We start from the raw sequence: 16,237 nt of genomic DNA, 5'->3' as shown, positions 1-16,237 counted from the left end.
TGCTTCCTGTTCACAGAGTGCTAACAGATTGAAATGGTGACATATGACAAAAAAAGAAGGATCAGAATTGTTGAGTTCAGACACACTCAAGCATTTTCAGAGCAGGAAATATAAAGTTCAAGCACACGTCATTGCTTCAGCACAACCTTAGCTTTGCCATCTTTGGGTGATATTCTGGCATGCTGATGAAGCATATGTGAACTATACCCCTGCCTCTGTTACACAAATGAGCTTGTAGAACAAAGTCCAGGTCTCCTGGTGCAACATTTGGTGTTTAGATCAGGCATAATACATTGTGCCTGCCCTCATAGACATGCAGAGTCTTTTGCTCAGGGGTGGTGGTTACTGTGTTTAAGCCCTTTCCCTTATGTCTCATTAGTCCCTTGAAACGGTGTCACATCTTCAGTCAGCTTCTGCATGCTTGTCATGACAAGATCCCTCTCTGACAGAAGTGGGGTATACTTGAACTCTGATTAAGATATTTATAAATAACAGAGTAGTATATTTAGCACATCTATTTAACAATTTGTTTCATCTAATTACAGTAACGTCACACCCAATCAGGATTTTTGCTACATGCACATGCAGCTGGGATTTAAATTAATGAGCCAAGAGGTTTATGTAAATAATTAATTTTAATCATAAGCAAAAACATTGGTTGATAGCTATTTATATATATTACATATATATTTATATATTTTAATCATCTTTCAAATTTTAGTCATTTTCTTAAAGGTTACTTCTCATTGGTTAAACAGTAATGAGATGTATTGGCCTCCAGCTGAATGTATCCTGTAGTAAACGTAGGACAAAATTTATGTAATCAAATGTAGATATGATATCCATACATCTTTATTAAACATATATATGCTTATAACAATGCTTAGATTTTTGTTGTATGATTATTAGGAAATATTTGTTTCTCATTAAGTGGTCAATGTTTTATTAATGATTTATGTTGAGTTGCCTTTTTCCTTTGGTAGATGGGGAAACTGAGGCATTGGAAGGTTTAGTGATTTGTCCAAACCACTCAGCAGGCAGCATATACAATAGTACTGGAACAGTCTGTCTGCCGAGTTTTTGTTTGAGAATTGTGTGTGTGGATAGTCCCATGAAGCTCCTGTTGAAGGAGTTTTTAAAATGTGAATGCAGCACGTTGGCATTTGCTCTCTGGCATCTGAGTGTTTAATACTTGCTCTTAATGTGTGAAGCTCAGTAGAGTTCCCAATCCCACTCAATCAAGGAAAATGCTAAGAAATTCAAATTACAAAAGAAAGAGGGTATGAAGAATGCCAGCCCTGTAATTGATAACACTGCTGCAGAAATGATCCTTTTGCCTTAATCGAAATTAACCTGATCACTGTGTCTTTATCAGGTGTGTTTGGCTCTGCCAGAGTGCAGTACGTTGCTGATTACACCTTGAGGATTGTATTTCTTAATGCTGAACCTTCCATCATGATGACGTATGATACCGTTCAGAGTTTACACACTGTTTGGGCTCTTCGTAGAGTAAAGCCAGAGGTACAAATTTATTGTTGACTAAACATCATTATCAAAAAACTTCAGTGTGTTTATATGCCCTTATGCATGTATCTGTCAAAGCACCTGATATTTGTGATTTATTTTATATAATAGGGTAAGATGTTAAGAAAGCAGATTCTTTCATGTGTTTGCCTGTCTCACAGTCAGAGGATCAAGTTTCCCAATCACTTATTGATACTAAATGTGAGGTTGTAACTTGCACAGTGGTGATAGTCATGCGGGACGCTGTGCTCATCATGATGTTACTTGCGTAATTCCAGAAAGTTTGGATTCTGCTTAAGCAGTTTTCTTCTCTGAGAAAAGCAATGACAACTTACTGGCCTGAAAACCAGAGGAGTAATTTCTGTGACTGGGAGGGAGAAAACATGGTTGGAAGGAGTAGCTTCTACCTATGCATAAAAGGAAATAACTTGAATAATCTCACCTTTTCTTCCATATGTCTCATGTGCACAGAGTCGCAAGGCAGTAGGATTGCTCCCTGGCATGTTTGTGTGGGCTCTGTGAGGAGCCTTAATTTGAAGTAGTCTGAAATTAGAGCAGAAGATTGAACACATCTAGCGGTAGCTTGGTCTGAAGACATGGTATCTACTTGTTGAAACGAGCTGTTTGAGTGTGTTCCTGGCTGTGTTGTTGCCCACGTGTTGTTTGTGCACAGAGCACTCTGTTTTCTCTCCCAGGAGCAGAACACGGTGCTGAAGTTTGCCGAACAGATGGGCACGCCGCAGCACGTGGCCACCAGCAGCTCTTTGACCGCTCATCTCAGGAGCCTCTCGAAAGGCGACTCCCCTGTGGCTTCCCCTTTCCAGAACTACTCGTCTATTCACAGCCAGAGCAGATCCCTGTCGTCACCCAGCCTGCAGTCCCGCTCCCCATCTATCTCCAACATGGCTGCTTTGAGGTGAGTCCTGAACATACTGTGTAGACAGACAACGCCAAAAGAATAGGAGCTATAGAATAGGCAGCACACCTTGTATTGCTCTCTCTTTCTCTGCTCTTACAATTCTGTTTGTCTGAGGTGTATGTGCCTCCACTGTCACAGCACCTGAAAGCCTCTTGGGGATGCTCTTGTGAGACGGGTGTGCTATTATCCCCACGGTACAAGAGGGTAGCTGGCGTCCAGTAGCCAGAGAGACTGTCCTGTGGTCACACAGCCAGTCAGTAGGGGAGTTGGGAATTATCTGCAGGTCTTTAGAGTCCCAGGAGAGTTTTCAGTCAGTATTTTTAAAACAAATCATATTTAGAAGGAATAGGTGGGGGTGGATTTTTGACAGAATAGACAGCACAACTAAAATGTTGGTTTTCTTCCTGTTGAAATCTGATCTATTGGATTCAGACAGAGCTGTCTGAAAATGAATTAGAGAATTGTTTTCCTCTGCCGGGGTGTATTGCTAAAGGAAGCTAATACTGAACTAGCTACTTTCTCAGGTCTGGGTGAGGGGGTTCCTTTTTTTCAAATTCTCTGCCACTGTATGAGCTCCCAAGCTTAACAGGAATTCTGTACGTGCTTTTGTAAATCCACTTCTCAGTAGTGTTTTATGTCTTGGTTTGCAGCCGCTCTCATTCCCCTGCCCTGGGCGTGCACTCTTTCTCAGGAGTGCAGAGGTTCAACTTTTCCAGTAATGCTCAGTCCCCGAAGAGGCACAGTATTACCCATTCTCCAAACAGCACTTCCAGTGATTCCTTCCTTGTACCAGAAACTGAGCCAATTGTTCCAGAGCTGTGTATAGATCATCTGTGGACAGAAACCATCACAAACATGAGGTTAGGTGCTTGTGTTTGGATTTCAGAGGTTCTGGATTTCTGTTGGGGAAAAAATAAGTTAAAATGATAACCCGTTTTGATGTATGCTTTCTGCAAATGGTGCCTTCTTAAAATGGGTGGGTGGACTTGTACTTCCAAGTTTTTTTTTGTTTTTTGCTTTTGTTTTTAATGATGCTCGCAAAGTGCCTAGCTCTGCTCTGAAAAGGGGATTAGGCACTGGGAACAGTTTTACTTGTGTTACTCTGGCTCGTGGCCCTCTGGGCTGGAGAGGGGTTTCATGAGATACCTCGAGCAAAGTAGGTTCAAGCCTGATCATTGCTTTGGATTTTTGTAATCTTTTAGGTGGAGAGGTTTAGGCCTTTTTCTCCACCACCACTAAAAGGGTTGAAACACACATAAGGGCTTTGTCTTATTTCTGACTGAGCTAAAACATATCTCCAGAGCTGTAGAAGGTTCCTGTTTCCATTTGATCCAGCACAAGGAGGGGAGACAGAGAAACACAATATAAACAGGGATTATACCCCTCTCTCTTCGTGTCTGCTGAGGGAAGCTTATTCTAATTGTCTGAAAAGGAAGTGCCGCTTGAGGCCAGGAAGAGCCACAACTGCCTCTGTGTTAGACTTACCTTTTGGTTTGTACTGGATTATAACTGTAACTTTGTATTTGCTCAAGTTGCTTAACTGCTGTCTGTGCCTGTGTCAGTCTGCAGCATCAAATGTGAGATGGCCGATAGTGGCATATCTAGCAGTGAACTCTTCTGATGTGCTGTGCAGATAACGCAGCTTTCAGTGGGCACAGCTGCCTGCGAGGAGATATGACCGTGGGTGGAATGTGAAACTGAAGCATAAAACATTTAACTAGAGAGTAAAGCCAATTAGCATGTGCTGTGCACACCAAAAAGTAGGGAATGTGAAGACTGGGATGCTGGAAAACTAGTTTGTAGAGCAGTGGCTGAAACAGACTGGCACGTTCTGGCCACTTGATGTGCTGCTAATTGAAGTTCAGTGTGGCCCAACAGTTTTTTGGACATCATGTTTTCCTCCATTAACGTTTTTATAGTGGACGAAACACTCTGCTGATCACTGTCTCTTATTTACAGAGAGAAGAATTCCCAAGCATCAAAAGTGTTTATTACCACTGACCTCTGTGGGCAAAAGTTCTTGTGCTTTTTAGTGGAATCCCAGCTCCAGCTGCGGTGAGCATTCCCGTGCATATCTTGGGGACAGCTGAACAAAGGAGAGCACTCTAAAAAATTACTAGCTAGATAGGGGTTTTAACATACATACTGCCCCAGCTAGTGGAGTCTGTAATGATAAAATGAGGTACATCAATCTGACTGTCATAAGACGTATTTATAACCACAGTAGTGTAGACAGTTTGGACTGAAATTGCTAGACAGCCTTCACTGTACTTTGAATGGTGTTCTTATTTATTGTCAACTTGAGCCTGTACAAGTGCATTGGGGATTTTAATTAGACTACCAGAGTAAAAGTAAGTTGATCAGCAGGGCAAAACAAGCAAAGAAAGGAGGAAGGAACCAGGTATACCACAATAAAAGTAACTGCAACATAGCTTTAATTTTCTGTTTTCTTTCTATAAGACCAGATAGAAGAACACTCCTTTTATGTTTCCTGTTGTTTTCTTAAATCTTTAGCTGTGTAAAATTTCAGGAGAGTAACGATAAGTCACAGTTGATCTTTGGTTCTGTCACCAATATTCAAGCAAAGGATGCAGCTCCAGTGCAGGTATGTACTGCTGTATGGAGTATCTGCTGTGGAGTATCTTTCTACTTTGTCACTTTTGTCATCTGATTGTCATCTTTTTACTTAAACATCAAGCAGCATATTCAGTTCCTTATTCTTACAGGGCATTGATACATTACTGGTTCTGGAAGGCAGCGGAAATCTAGTGCTTTATTCTGGAGTGGTTCGGGTAAGTAACTGAACATACTCACAATTTTTCTGTCCCGAAATAAATGTTTGAATCTTTGGTTACAAACTAGGCTGTGCAGTGGGATGCTGTGTGCATCATACTTCATGAGGTTTCATTTTAAGCTACTGCAGGATGCTTCTCACTTGAGACTTAGGAAGGTGGATGTGCCCTTGTATTAAGTGCAATTTATGTGCAGTGCTGGAAACATAGTTCTGAAGAATCATTGTCACCTTGTGGTACAACTAAATAATCCCTTGAGCTTATTTTTTGTAGTAGCAAAAGAGTAAAGTACTTAAATGCTTTTTAAAAAAGAAAATTTCAAGACCACTGAAAGTAAAGGTATCTCCTAAACTAAAAGTTTTTGAACTTCACTGTGGCAGGCCAGAGAGTTTTAGATGTCAAATTATCTTGCTTTACAAAGGGTTGTTATTAGGATGGGCGCAATGAATTCAAAATAATTAAAATTGTTTCTTTTAATTGTGGAGAGATGCACTGTGTTCTTTCTCTGTATACAGAAACCTTCAATGTTGGAATTTGTACTTTTTATTTGTTTGTTTTTATATGCCCTTTGAAAATAGGGCTTTCTCAGTGAAATCCTGTCAGGACTCTTAGTGGAGGTAGACCTGTGGCAATAATGTGCAATGCTAACCTATATGGTACTTTTCCAGTGTGTTGTCGTCTGAAGAAAGGAAGTAAATTAGACAATCTTTAATCTCATCATTACAGGCTTTAGTTTCAGTATATAGCCACTTTACTTAAAAATTTCCTTTAAGATGTTAAAGACTGAAAGCGTCCATATCTGTAAGCAAGTTCTTGGAAAAGGCATGAAGACCAACTATATCTTTTCCTATAAATTCTACACAAAAAGGTGGGGAAGGTTTTTATTCCTGGACTGCCCGCTCCATCCCTGACAATGTCCAACCAAATGCCTCGGCCAAGCACTCCTTTGGATGGTATCAGCACTCCATCCAAGCCTTTGAATAAGCATCTGGGGCCCCTAGAAGAGGTAAGGGGAAAAAAAAATGTCCTGTTTCGAAAAGAGTTTAGTTGTAGCAGCTTTGACGCAACTTACTAAGTAACTGTAAACTTTTTTGCCAGAACTTATTCTTTTGTGAATATAAATTTCATGCATATTCTGTTACTCTTATGGAGAGAGACTTGTCTCAGTTGTAGTGGAAATGGTGTTAATTGCTAGTATATTTGCGAGTGGTTTGTAGTTAAAAATGAATAGTTCTGCATAAAAGCTTCCCCATGAACATTTCAGAGCATATAATAATGAAGCTTTCAAACACTTTGAGGTATATGTTTCTTAATTGCATAAAATCTGAAGGCAGATATATGGACTGTCTTGCAGAGGGGTCTCCAGTCCCTTCTTATTGCTTAATAGTGGACAAACAGTGGAGAGAGAAAACCCTTAAGTGTTTTGCCAGAGAAAGTCTGTGTTGCTTTGAACCTTGCCTCACTGTTGGGAAGACTCCTTAAGACTTTGCTTCTCTTATCAATGGCTCATCAAACCCTGTGGCTTTTCTTTTTTCTACCTTAGTTTTGGCGCTGCATATCCACAGTCTCCATCCATGGCTACCACAGCCCCTTATTCCACTGCCCTGTTTAGCTTGGATGTGTTGATACGTTAGGATAAATAAACGTATAGTGTGGTGGCTGAGGACTAAGCTGAGCATGTGATGGAAGACTAACCTTGTGCTGCTGCCTTGCGCTGCTCAAAATATTTGAATAGCGGACAGAGTAAATTGAAAAAGCACTTCAAGAACCTGTTTGTTTAATGTCTGTCTGGCAATTAAAAGATGGGCATTTCTTCAGACGATTTTTTAAAAAACTTCTGAGGCTGTCTTCTTGAGCTAAACTATTTTTTTATTTCTTCTTCAGTATAGCTCCCGAATAAACAGGGGTTAACCTGCGTATATTTAGTGCTGCTCTTTTTCGATTTTATAAAATTTCTGAGATAGAAGTTTGAAAGACAGTTGTTTTCAAAATAGACTAGTACATTAAAAGTGGTCATTTTAGCTCTTCTTTGCTCAGATCCGCTTCACCATCCTAAGACAATCATTTTCCCACTTTGCAGGGTGTGCTGTTGTCACCGGTTCCAGAGCTAAGGGATTCTTCCAAACTTCATGACTCATCTTACATTGAGGACTGTACTTTTCAGCAGCTTGGGACTTTCATTCATGCTCTGAGAGATCCTGTCCACAACAGAGTAACTTTGGTAGGTGTTCTCCTGTAGGCTGAGTCACTGTTTTGCTATTAAAGCAAAATGAGGATCAAATTTACTTCTGCTGTATAGTGACACATTGCTGACAGCTCCTGAACCAAAGTGAAGTATCACACTTGCATTGGTGCTTCCACGTTTTTCTCTCTTCAGGGTACCCTAGAATTCGCTGAAGTTAGTTGACTCATTCAAGTGATTCAGTTCAAGAACCATTTTAAGTGTTTCATAGAGCTAGCATCCAAGGTTGCAAGTCTTTAGTGTAGCAAATAGCCAAGTGTTAGGAATAGGCTTAATGTGTAAATGAGCTCAGAGTTGATGGAAAGGGGCCATGTTTTTACTTGAAGATGTGTTTTATGATTCAGCACTTACCTTTCTTTTTTCTTTTTTTTTTCTTTTTTTTTTTTGGTAGGAACTCAGCAATAATACGATGGTTCGGATTACAATTCCTGAAATTGCCACTTCAGAATTAGGTATGAATCAGCATCCATCCCATGAAATATGTTCCATGATTTTTGAGAGAGAGCTTTTTTTAAGGCAGTAGTTTATGCATTGCTTAGACTATAATGATTCAGTACTTTGTGTTCCGAGCTCCATTAACTTACCCTCTAGAACTGCTACCACTTATTTAGGTGTATTCTGCTGCTTTCTTAGTGCCTCACCAGCTGGACTCTCAAAATTTCCTTTGTTCTTTGGGTAGCGCTGTTCTCTACTGTTGTGTATGTTATAGCTTGAGAAAGGTTTGAGATGTCAGTTCAGACACATGGTGGTTTCAGGAATGAGACAAAAGGGTGGGGTAGTTTTTTGTTTGTTTGTTTTGCTTAAATGACATTTTCTGTGGACCACAGATGAAAGACGAGCAACACTGAGAACAGCAAAATAAGCTTTTCCATTTGCGTGGTGATTTGGAAGGGCTGTGCTCAGCCTGAACTAAACAAACAGCTGATAGAGGTTGTGTGCTGTGGCTTGTCTTTAAACAGTTTGCAGAAAGTTAAAAGTAGGCCCAAAAGCTGTAGAGATTTCCAACAGTGATGGGAAGAGTGGTACCAGGAAGTAAAATGCAAAATATGCCTGTTTGTTTTTTCTTTCCTAACAGTGAAAAGATGTCTGCAAGGGCTCAAATCTATCCTGCCCAAGGAGGTAGCTGTACAGATGCTTGTCAAGTGGTACAATGCTTATAATGCTCCAGGAGGACCAAGCTATCACTCAGAATGGAATTTATTTGTAACATGTCTCATGAATATGATGGGTTACAATACAGAGAGATTAGCTTGGACACGAAATGTAAGCAAGCTTGTACGTTTGATTTTCTAGCTTATATTAATACTATTGATAATTCTTCAAGGTTCAAAATGTTTAGAGAAACATCCAAAGTTGGAAATAGTGTGTATCCTTTGTTAAATAACAAGATGCCTCTGAATCAGTTCCGTGTTTTTAAATCTCAGGTATACATTTTAAGCTGTGTTTATCATATAAGATATTTATAACATAATTACCACCAACTGTCTTGGTCTAATAAAAATGAATTATGAAAACTTTATTCCATTTCATTACTGACAGTATTACATTAAAGGTTTGACTCTACAAATCCATATTAAGCTTAATTTGATTGGAAGCATAGGTCACAGTTCAGGTTGCTGTTTCTCAAAGAGGGTTTTCCATGCAGTTTTTGAATTACTGCTTTTAAAGTTCTATTTTTGCAGCTGTTTTACTGAATGTATTTACAGTTTTCTGTGCGTGTTTCCTGCTAGTAAATATGTTTGCAATAGTTGCAGAAAACAGACAGCATAGATATGTGGCTAGCAATGAAAACAATTTAAAATATACCTCCATTGCTAGCACTAACTCATCCACAGTATTTCTTCTAGCCTAGTAAATACCAGATGTTAGACAACTATGAAGTCTATGCACCAAATGTTAGCCTAATTAGCTGTGAATAGAAAGATGTAATTGTAGTATAAGTTTTGTATGAAAGCAGAATATAAGAATACTAATGCAATGTCATGTAATAGTTGGTTTGAATTCAGATGTTGTGATTGTTGATTCAGTTATGCAGCCCTGCAAATTCTAGTATTGAACTGTTTTTGGTCTCTTTGTTTCTTGCAGCTTGATTTTGAGGGATCACTTTCGCCAGTTATTGCTCCAAAGAAGGCTAGGCCGTCAGAAACAGGGTCAGATGAAGTAAGAAATTGTTCTGTTTTACAAATAAGAGTCTGCTTTTTGTTTAATAAAATAGCCAAGCCAGAGGAAATGCCATTTGAGTGGTGCATTTCATCTGAGTTCATCTGAGATTACAAGCCTTTGGAGGAAGAAAAGTTATGTTACCCAATGCAGTGGCTGGTATCACCTGACCTTTCTTGTCAGGGCCTTACTTTCAGAGAAGTAAGTTGCACTCGGGAATGGGTCTAGCATGAATTACACAGCAACCCTAGATAGTCTCCTGACAATGTCAAATCTCTCCTAGATGCTTTATCCCTTTAAACTAAAGTTGGCTCACTCTCCTGGCCACTCAGCGCCTTTAGCACATTAGGAGTGTCAAATTACATACTTCACTGAATGCATTATTTCTCACAAAATTTAGTGGAGCGTTCAAGACTGATTCACTGGGTTTTGCATAGATAGAAATAGGATGTTTTTGCACAGTCAAACAGTAAAGTGGATGAAGCTTAGAATCATTCCAAGATATCTTGCACAAGCGGCTTACAAGCTATGGGGCTCCAGTCATGCCATTAACTTTTTGTGGGGGGACAGCTCAGTGAGCCTGTGGGGTTACAGATCATTGTCTACATGAAAAAGAGGTCAGAATCTAATGCCTGATGTGCTGTGGCAGGGAAGGTACAATAAAGGCTGGGAGTGCTGGGTGAATTGTACAAGTACTCGGTCAAGTCTCATGCACAGAATAGTGGTGCAAAGAAGGCCCTCTAAATCTGTTTGCATTTATCTTGTTCCCTTAAATCTAAGGCTTTGTTGATTCTTTTAGGCACTTCAGCGGAAAAAAAAAATCACTTGAGTCTCTGTGCTCTGTAGCGTGCAGGGATTGTGATACTCATGCCCATTTGCCACAGAACAATCACATTGACATTAGTCTTGTGCAGGGCAAAACCTCCTCTCTAAAAATGCTTTGGAGTTACCTTGCAGTCAGGTTATGCTCACCATGGAACCTGTGCCTCTTCTTCCTCTTTGTTTGGTCTAGGACTGGGAATATCTCTTGAACTCAGATTACCATAGGAATTTTGAGTCTCATCCTGTAGCCAAAGCTTTGCGACTGGAACCTCTGGAAATTTCACCTCCAAAGGACGACTTTTCACAGAGCCTTAGCTTGGATTCCTCAACCCTCCTTTTCACCCACATTCCTGCTATTTTCTTTGTTCTTCATCTGATCTATGAGGAGCTTAAATTGAACAGTCTAATGGGAGAAGGAATTCGTTCACTTGTTGTTCTTCTGGTTCAGCTGGCCAGGTATGTCTAACTGACAAATCACAGAAAATACATATTGTGCATTGTCTCTTGATGATGCAGGTGTATTATTTTTATGGGGAATTTGTGGATTACCTTCAAAGTGGAACTGACTTTCCATGTATTTGAAGAAAATGAATATTCAAAAAGTTCCATACTTAGAGATGTTTGTTGTAGCAAATTCCTTGTACAGTTCTTACCACTTCCTGTCATCAGCGTGATTCACAAATGTTAGTTCTTGGTAGATGGCTCTTATCCCTGTCTGGCACGAGAAAAGGAGACTGCGGAAGAGTGCTCAACAAACTTTCCAGACCAGAGAGTGTGGAGAACCCTGCTGCAGGCAGAAGTAGAATTAGCATAGACGTTCTTGGCTTCCAGTCTCTGCATTTAGTGATTTCGCACATTTTTTTGATCTGTAACCCATGAGAGTTAAAACACCTACAACCCATCATCTAGCAGTCTTCTGGTAAAATTTGGGTCATAATGAGAAACTGTGGGATATTTTTGTATCCTTAGGCTTGGGCAAACTGGAGAGACTGTGCTGAGAACGAGGGTAATGCTGGGTCCCAGTATACAGCTTGGAGGCAACTTATCACTGTTGGGGAATAATGGAATATTGAGACTCAGGACTTCGTGTACTGTGGCCGGCATTACTTCAGGAGGCTAAAGAGCCAGCTACAGAGCTTCTTTGGAAAGCATAGCTGAGTTTGGGGTGAACAGGAGGCTGGGGCACTAATGGAGGCCTCAGCTTTGCCATGGGGTGGTAAAGAGTGGTAAAGAGATCTAATACTTCAGTTCTCTGTCTAGACTTCTTGATTTCAACTCTTAGGTGCCAAATAAAATTGTAATCCTGTGCTTCAGAAACTACCTAAGTAATATCTTGAATAATTGAGGATTCTCTGAGAATCCATGCAACGGTGCTCTTGTTATATTAGATTATTCTCCCTCTGTTAATGGCCTCCTTTCTGTCTTCCATGGGACACATGGGTTCTTGTGCCTTCCTCTGTGCCAAAGGCTGCATCTTCATGTGTCTGTTCCACAACTGCCTTCAATTTTTATTATATCTCTATACATGAAGTTATTATATCTCTATACATGAAGTATAGATACAGATACACCTATAAATAAAAGACCCAGTGTCATCTCCCCAAGTGGTATTTGCTATTGTTACCAAAATATCCCTGTGGCAACAGATTCTTCCCCAGTAGCACTGATGACTAGCTGGATATTTCCCAGAAGTGGCATCTAGTCCTTAATGCTGAAAGGGTTGCCCTGTTCTTTATTGTGTCATGCCAGTGAAAAACAAGTCTACAATGAAGGATTGCATCTTTCTTTTGAGGTTGCCAACTTCCTAGCCTTTGTATGTATGCACGTCTTGCAGATAACCAAATGTATTGCTAGCTTTAAAATTTTTCCCAGTAAAATTTTGGGAAAACTATAGTGACAGGCCTCACCACTGGTGGTGGTGGTGTGGGACAAAGCAGACCAAGCGAATAATTGGAGAGAATTGCACTTGGGAAAAATTAAACATATAAGTTAGCTACTTAGGAAAGGAACAGTGTCCATGAGCATGGTCTTAGGTAAGCAGGTCAGAATTTCACCTCACATATCTAGCATGTACACAGACATTGAATAAACATAACAGAAAATGTCACAGAAATGCACATAGGTTTCTTTGTGTTCTAATATGATTCATGTATCTTTCATTCTAGAGACTTAAAACTTGAAGCTTATATAGATTATTACTACAGAGACTATCCAGCCCTTGTGAAGACTTCCAGACAGGCTTGCATAATTGATCAAGGTGAGCTTAAGGCTATGTGAAGCTGAAAAGTCACTGATAATGGTGTGCCAGTAATCTCTCTCAAACTGTTTGTTGGTAACTGTTCTCTGTAAAGCTGGTCAGGGCTTAGTCCCCACATGCAAAACCATGCTCACAGTGCTGAGGTTGCCTCGCTCCTTTGCTTTTAATAGCTTCTTACAAAGACTGGAGAGCTATTAGAATTGCACAGCCCTGGGTTGGTGCCTTCAGTCCAGTGCCTCATGGGACCCTTTACGGAACAAGGGCTTGGGAGGGAATGATGGTTCCCTCTTGGGCTGGCTGAGAAATGTCAGCAGAAAGCTGTGCAAAAGCCTGGGAATGAGTTGTGCCTCTCCTGTGGACAAGCATCTACAGGCCAGCAGGCTCTCAGTTCACATTTGGTTAAGAACTAAATTAGAGCTAAAAGCAAGCAACCCCTGAAGATAAAATAAGGGCATATCTTCTTTGCGCATCTGTTTACTGTCTTACCAGCTGAAATTCACTAGTGGTGTAAGACAAACTACTACCTCTCCTGACCAAAAAAATTATCTCAAAGGATTGGGCAGCCTTTCCTGCCTGTGTTTGTGGACAGGAAAGGCAAATATATTATAGTTAAGCTGTCCTCTTACTTTAGCAATTTAATGTTGTTGTATTGCAGGACTGTTCCACTGAGGTTTTGAGAATTACTAATTATGCATGTTTCTTTTGACTATGGGCTGAGATGTTTGTTCTTGGAAGACAGACAGATGTTTCACGCTTTCATTATGGTCCATCTATAAACCTCTATCTAACCGTAGGGAGGTGAGATTTATAATGTTTTGAGGAAATACTGTTTTTTTTATTTTGTTTTTTCAGTTAGAAATACTGTAGGGCTTGCCTTGCGAATAGTGGAGAATTTTTGTGCATTTGCTATGAGCTCAGTGTCATTACTATTCATATGATTAAGTCCAAACAGGTTTCATGCACCATCCCTCATTTTTTTCTGCTGAGCCTCCAAGTATCTTTCAGTGGCTGAGTTCCTGTCTGAAGGGAGAAGGAGTGCAGCCTTATCCTTACTTACCAGGAATCTGTGAAAGGAGCAAACTGGTAGTACTGGTATGTAATTTGGCAAAAAGGATGCTTCGTCTTCTGTTGGCATAGCAGCACAGTGGCACCAGTGCTGCCAGGGTTTGTCCCCCACGTGTTTAATTTCCTGCAAGTGAAGTGTCCTCAGAGCAAAATCAAATTTACAAAGGGCTTAATTGTCCTCTGTGGAGCAGAGGTTGCATGCTGAAGCAGATTAGTAGCTGTACTGGAACAGTGTTGAGCCTGTGCTAAATAACTCTCCTGAGGGATATAACTTTGGCTGTGCTGTTTGGAGACCTGAGCACACAATCTCTGAGCATTGCTGCTCCATACTGAATAAACCTTACCCATCTGCATGAAATTCTCTGGAGTATCTCTAATATAATGAATTGTGTGGTGTCAGCCTCTCTGCAATGGGAATAATATGCTTTTAGCAGAGAGAAATCCCTGAGAGTCCCTGTCTCTTTGTTATCACATCAATATTACTTCAGGGTGTGGATGGGTTTTAGCAGGTGGGAGGAGATATTTGAGGTTGGGAAGAAGAGCTGGTGAATGCAGAGTGAGTGGCCTACGCTTCACTGCTTATGTTTTTTTTTGTGGTTTGCAGCAATGGCATGTGCAAAGTAATAATGTAACTCAGAGTTAACCGTATTTTGTGAGTGAGAATTTCCCAGCTTTTTTTTCTTGAGCATGTACCAACATAAGCATTTAGTTGCGTGAGAAGTTATCAGTGCTGATAGTATTTTCTGGCCAGCCTTGCTCCCTTATTCACAAAAGATATATGGAGAAAACTTTTCAGTACAGGATTCAAAACAGAAACGTTGAGACTGACATGCCTGAAGAGGAAAAATGGGCCAAAGAGACTCTGCTGTGACCCAAGTGTCCAGGACTAGTTGCAGAGTCGCTGATCTGAGTGGCCAGGAGCCAGTCTGTCCTTTCCTTGAAAGTGTGGGGAGTTGAAGCAGCACCACTGAAATTCCTTCAAATTAAAAGATTGTATTTTCTTGCTTTTCTCTTTTTCTTTTTTCTTTTTTCTTTTCTTTTCTTTTTTTTTTTGCCTTTGGCATGCCATCTTGTTTGGCAGTATCAAAAGGTAAATATGGTGACAGATCACTTTGGTTTCGTTGGCTAGCGAGATGAAATGAACCCTGTTTTGCATGGGAAAAGCTTTCACTTGCAGCCTTCACAAAGTAGCCGACATTCAAGATGTGGAGGGACTGTGTATGAAAAACTGTGTTTGTAGAAAATGTGTGTGTTTAACAAAAGGAATTCAGAGAAATGTGAGGAACGTAGCAAAAATCACTGGGAATATGTTTTCTGTTTAGAGAACGTATATATATATTTTTTTCCTTTGAAACAATCATCGGGGAAAATTCATTTAATTGCTTCAAGATTTGTTTTGATAAACTTAGAGACAAAAATCTAAAGCAGAAGGGTTTCATTTACTTGCTTCAGTTGTTTTTAATCTGTGTTTACTAATGATGTTTTCATAATAGACCTGTCCCACTACTTAAGTTACTAAAGGTATCTTCTGTCGGTTTTGATAGGCAATATAGTGTTAGCTGCAGACTAAATGACTTAGTATCATGGTGTTTCTTTCCTATTCAGAGTGTGGCTCTGTACATACTTGGTGATGAGAGAGCTGTGTCTAATGAAGCCTCCCATTACTTGTACAAAATTACATCAGGTAATGCTGCTCTGATGCCCTCGTAATATCTCCCAGTGTCTTTTGTGTGTGTTGCATGCTGTCCTTTTGCTTGGAGAACATGGGACTAACATGGCGTTATTTATCTTTCCTAGGACAACGAAAACAGCAAATAGAGCAGGATGACAATCGGTATGTCTTTAATGCTGTTCAATTATCATATTATACTTTTTTTGACTCTCTGCTGAGTTTCTGACCAGCTTTTATTGGCTTCTCCTTTATTCCCCATTATTTTACAGATGTAGCTTCAGACAGAGCACATCTGTTTCTAGCCTGGCTGAAAAGTTAGTTATTTGGATGACTAATGTTGGTAAGAGCAGCTTTGTCAATGTGCGAAATGGTAACAACCATGCATAATAGTCTTGTGCTTGCATAATCTGAAATGCATTTTGCCTAGTTTTGATTGTTAAAAGTTTCTCCTTTTTTTTCTTTTCCCCTCGCTAATTTTAAGGTTTCACCTTAAGGGATCTGGAGTCTCTCCCCTTCGGTGTAGCCCTTCCTATTAGAGATGCAATATATTATTGCCGAGAGCAGCCTGCATCAGACTGGCCAGAAGCAGTTTGTCTCTTGATTGGGCGCCAGGATCTGTCCAAGCAAGCATGTGAAGGGAACCTGCAAAAGGGTAAATCTGTGAGTATGGGCATACATGGATTTCATGATACTGCATACTGGGCAGAGCACTCTGGCTGTTTAGAAACCTGCCCACCCTCTGTAGATGTTCAGCGTTATAGGTTACATCATACAGAAGGTTCAG

General features: G+C 40.2%; 1 protein-coding gene across 4 annotated transcripts in view; it reads left to right on the top strand.

Annotated features, from left to right (window-relative positions):
* The window catches only part of ANAPC1 (anaphase promoting complex subunit 1), a 44,710-nt gene that overhangs the window by 6,374 nt on the left and 22,099 nt on the right, over positions 1-16,237 (top strand). For 3 of the 4 annotated variants that reach the window (XM_064510067.1, XM_026110464.2, XM_026110462.2), the window contains exons 7-24: positions 1,376-1,521; positions 2,220-2,440; positions 3,094-3,303; positions 4,403-4,498; positions 4,958-5,048; positions 5,170-5,235; positions 6,104-6,241; positions 7,316-7,456; positions 7,869-7,929; positions 8,553-8,752; positions 9,563-9,637; positions 10,650-10,915; positions 12,625-12,716; positions 13,660-13,808; positions 15,387-15,465; positions 15,579-15,615; positions 15,723-15,793; positions 15,935-16,113. In XM_064510067.1, the coding sequence (XP_064366137.1) occupies positions 1,376-1,521; positions 2,220-2,440; positions 3,094-3,303; positions 4,403-4,498; positions 4,958-5,048; positions 5,170-5,235; positions 6,104-6,241; positions 7,316-7,456; positions 7,869-7,929; positions 8,553-8,752; positions 9,563-9,637; positions 10,650-10,915; positions 12,625-12,716; positions 13,660-13,808; positions 15,387-15,465; positions 15,579-15,615; positions 15,723-15,793; positions 15,935-16,113 (2,318 nt within the window). The remainder of the gene's footprint in view (positions 1-1,375; positions 1,522-2,219; positions 2,441-3,093; positions 3,304-4,402; positions 4,499-4,957; positions 5,049-5,169; positions 5,236-6,103; positions 6,242-7,315; positions 7,457-7,868; positions 7,930-8,552; positions 8,753-9,562; positions 9,638-10,649; positions 10,916-12,624; positions 12,717-13,659; positions 13,809-15,386; positions 15,466-15,578; positions 15,616-15,722; positions 15,794-15,934; positions 16,114-16,237) is intronic. The other variant, XM_026110463.2, reaches the window with a different exon arrangement.

This window comes from Dromaius novaehollandiae, chromosome 3, assembly GCF_036370855.1.
Source record: "Dromaius novaehollandiae isolate bDroNov1 chromosome 3, bDroNov1.hap1, whole genome shotgun sequence".
Taxonomy (NCBI): domain Eukaryota; kingdom Metazoa; phylum Chordata; class Aves; order Casuariiformes; family Dromaiidae; genus Dromaius; species Dromaius novaehollandiae.
This window is presented reverse-complemented; position numbering and strand designations above follow the sequence as displayed.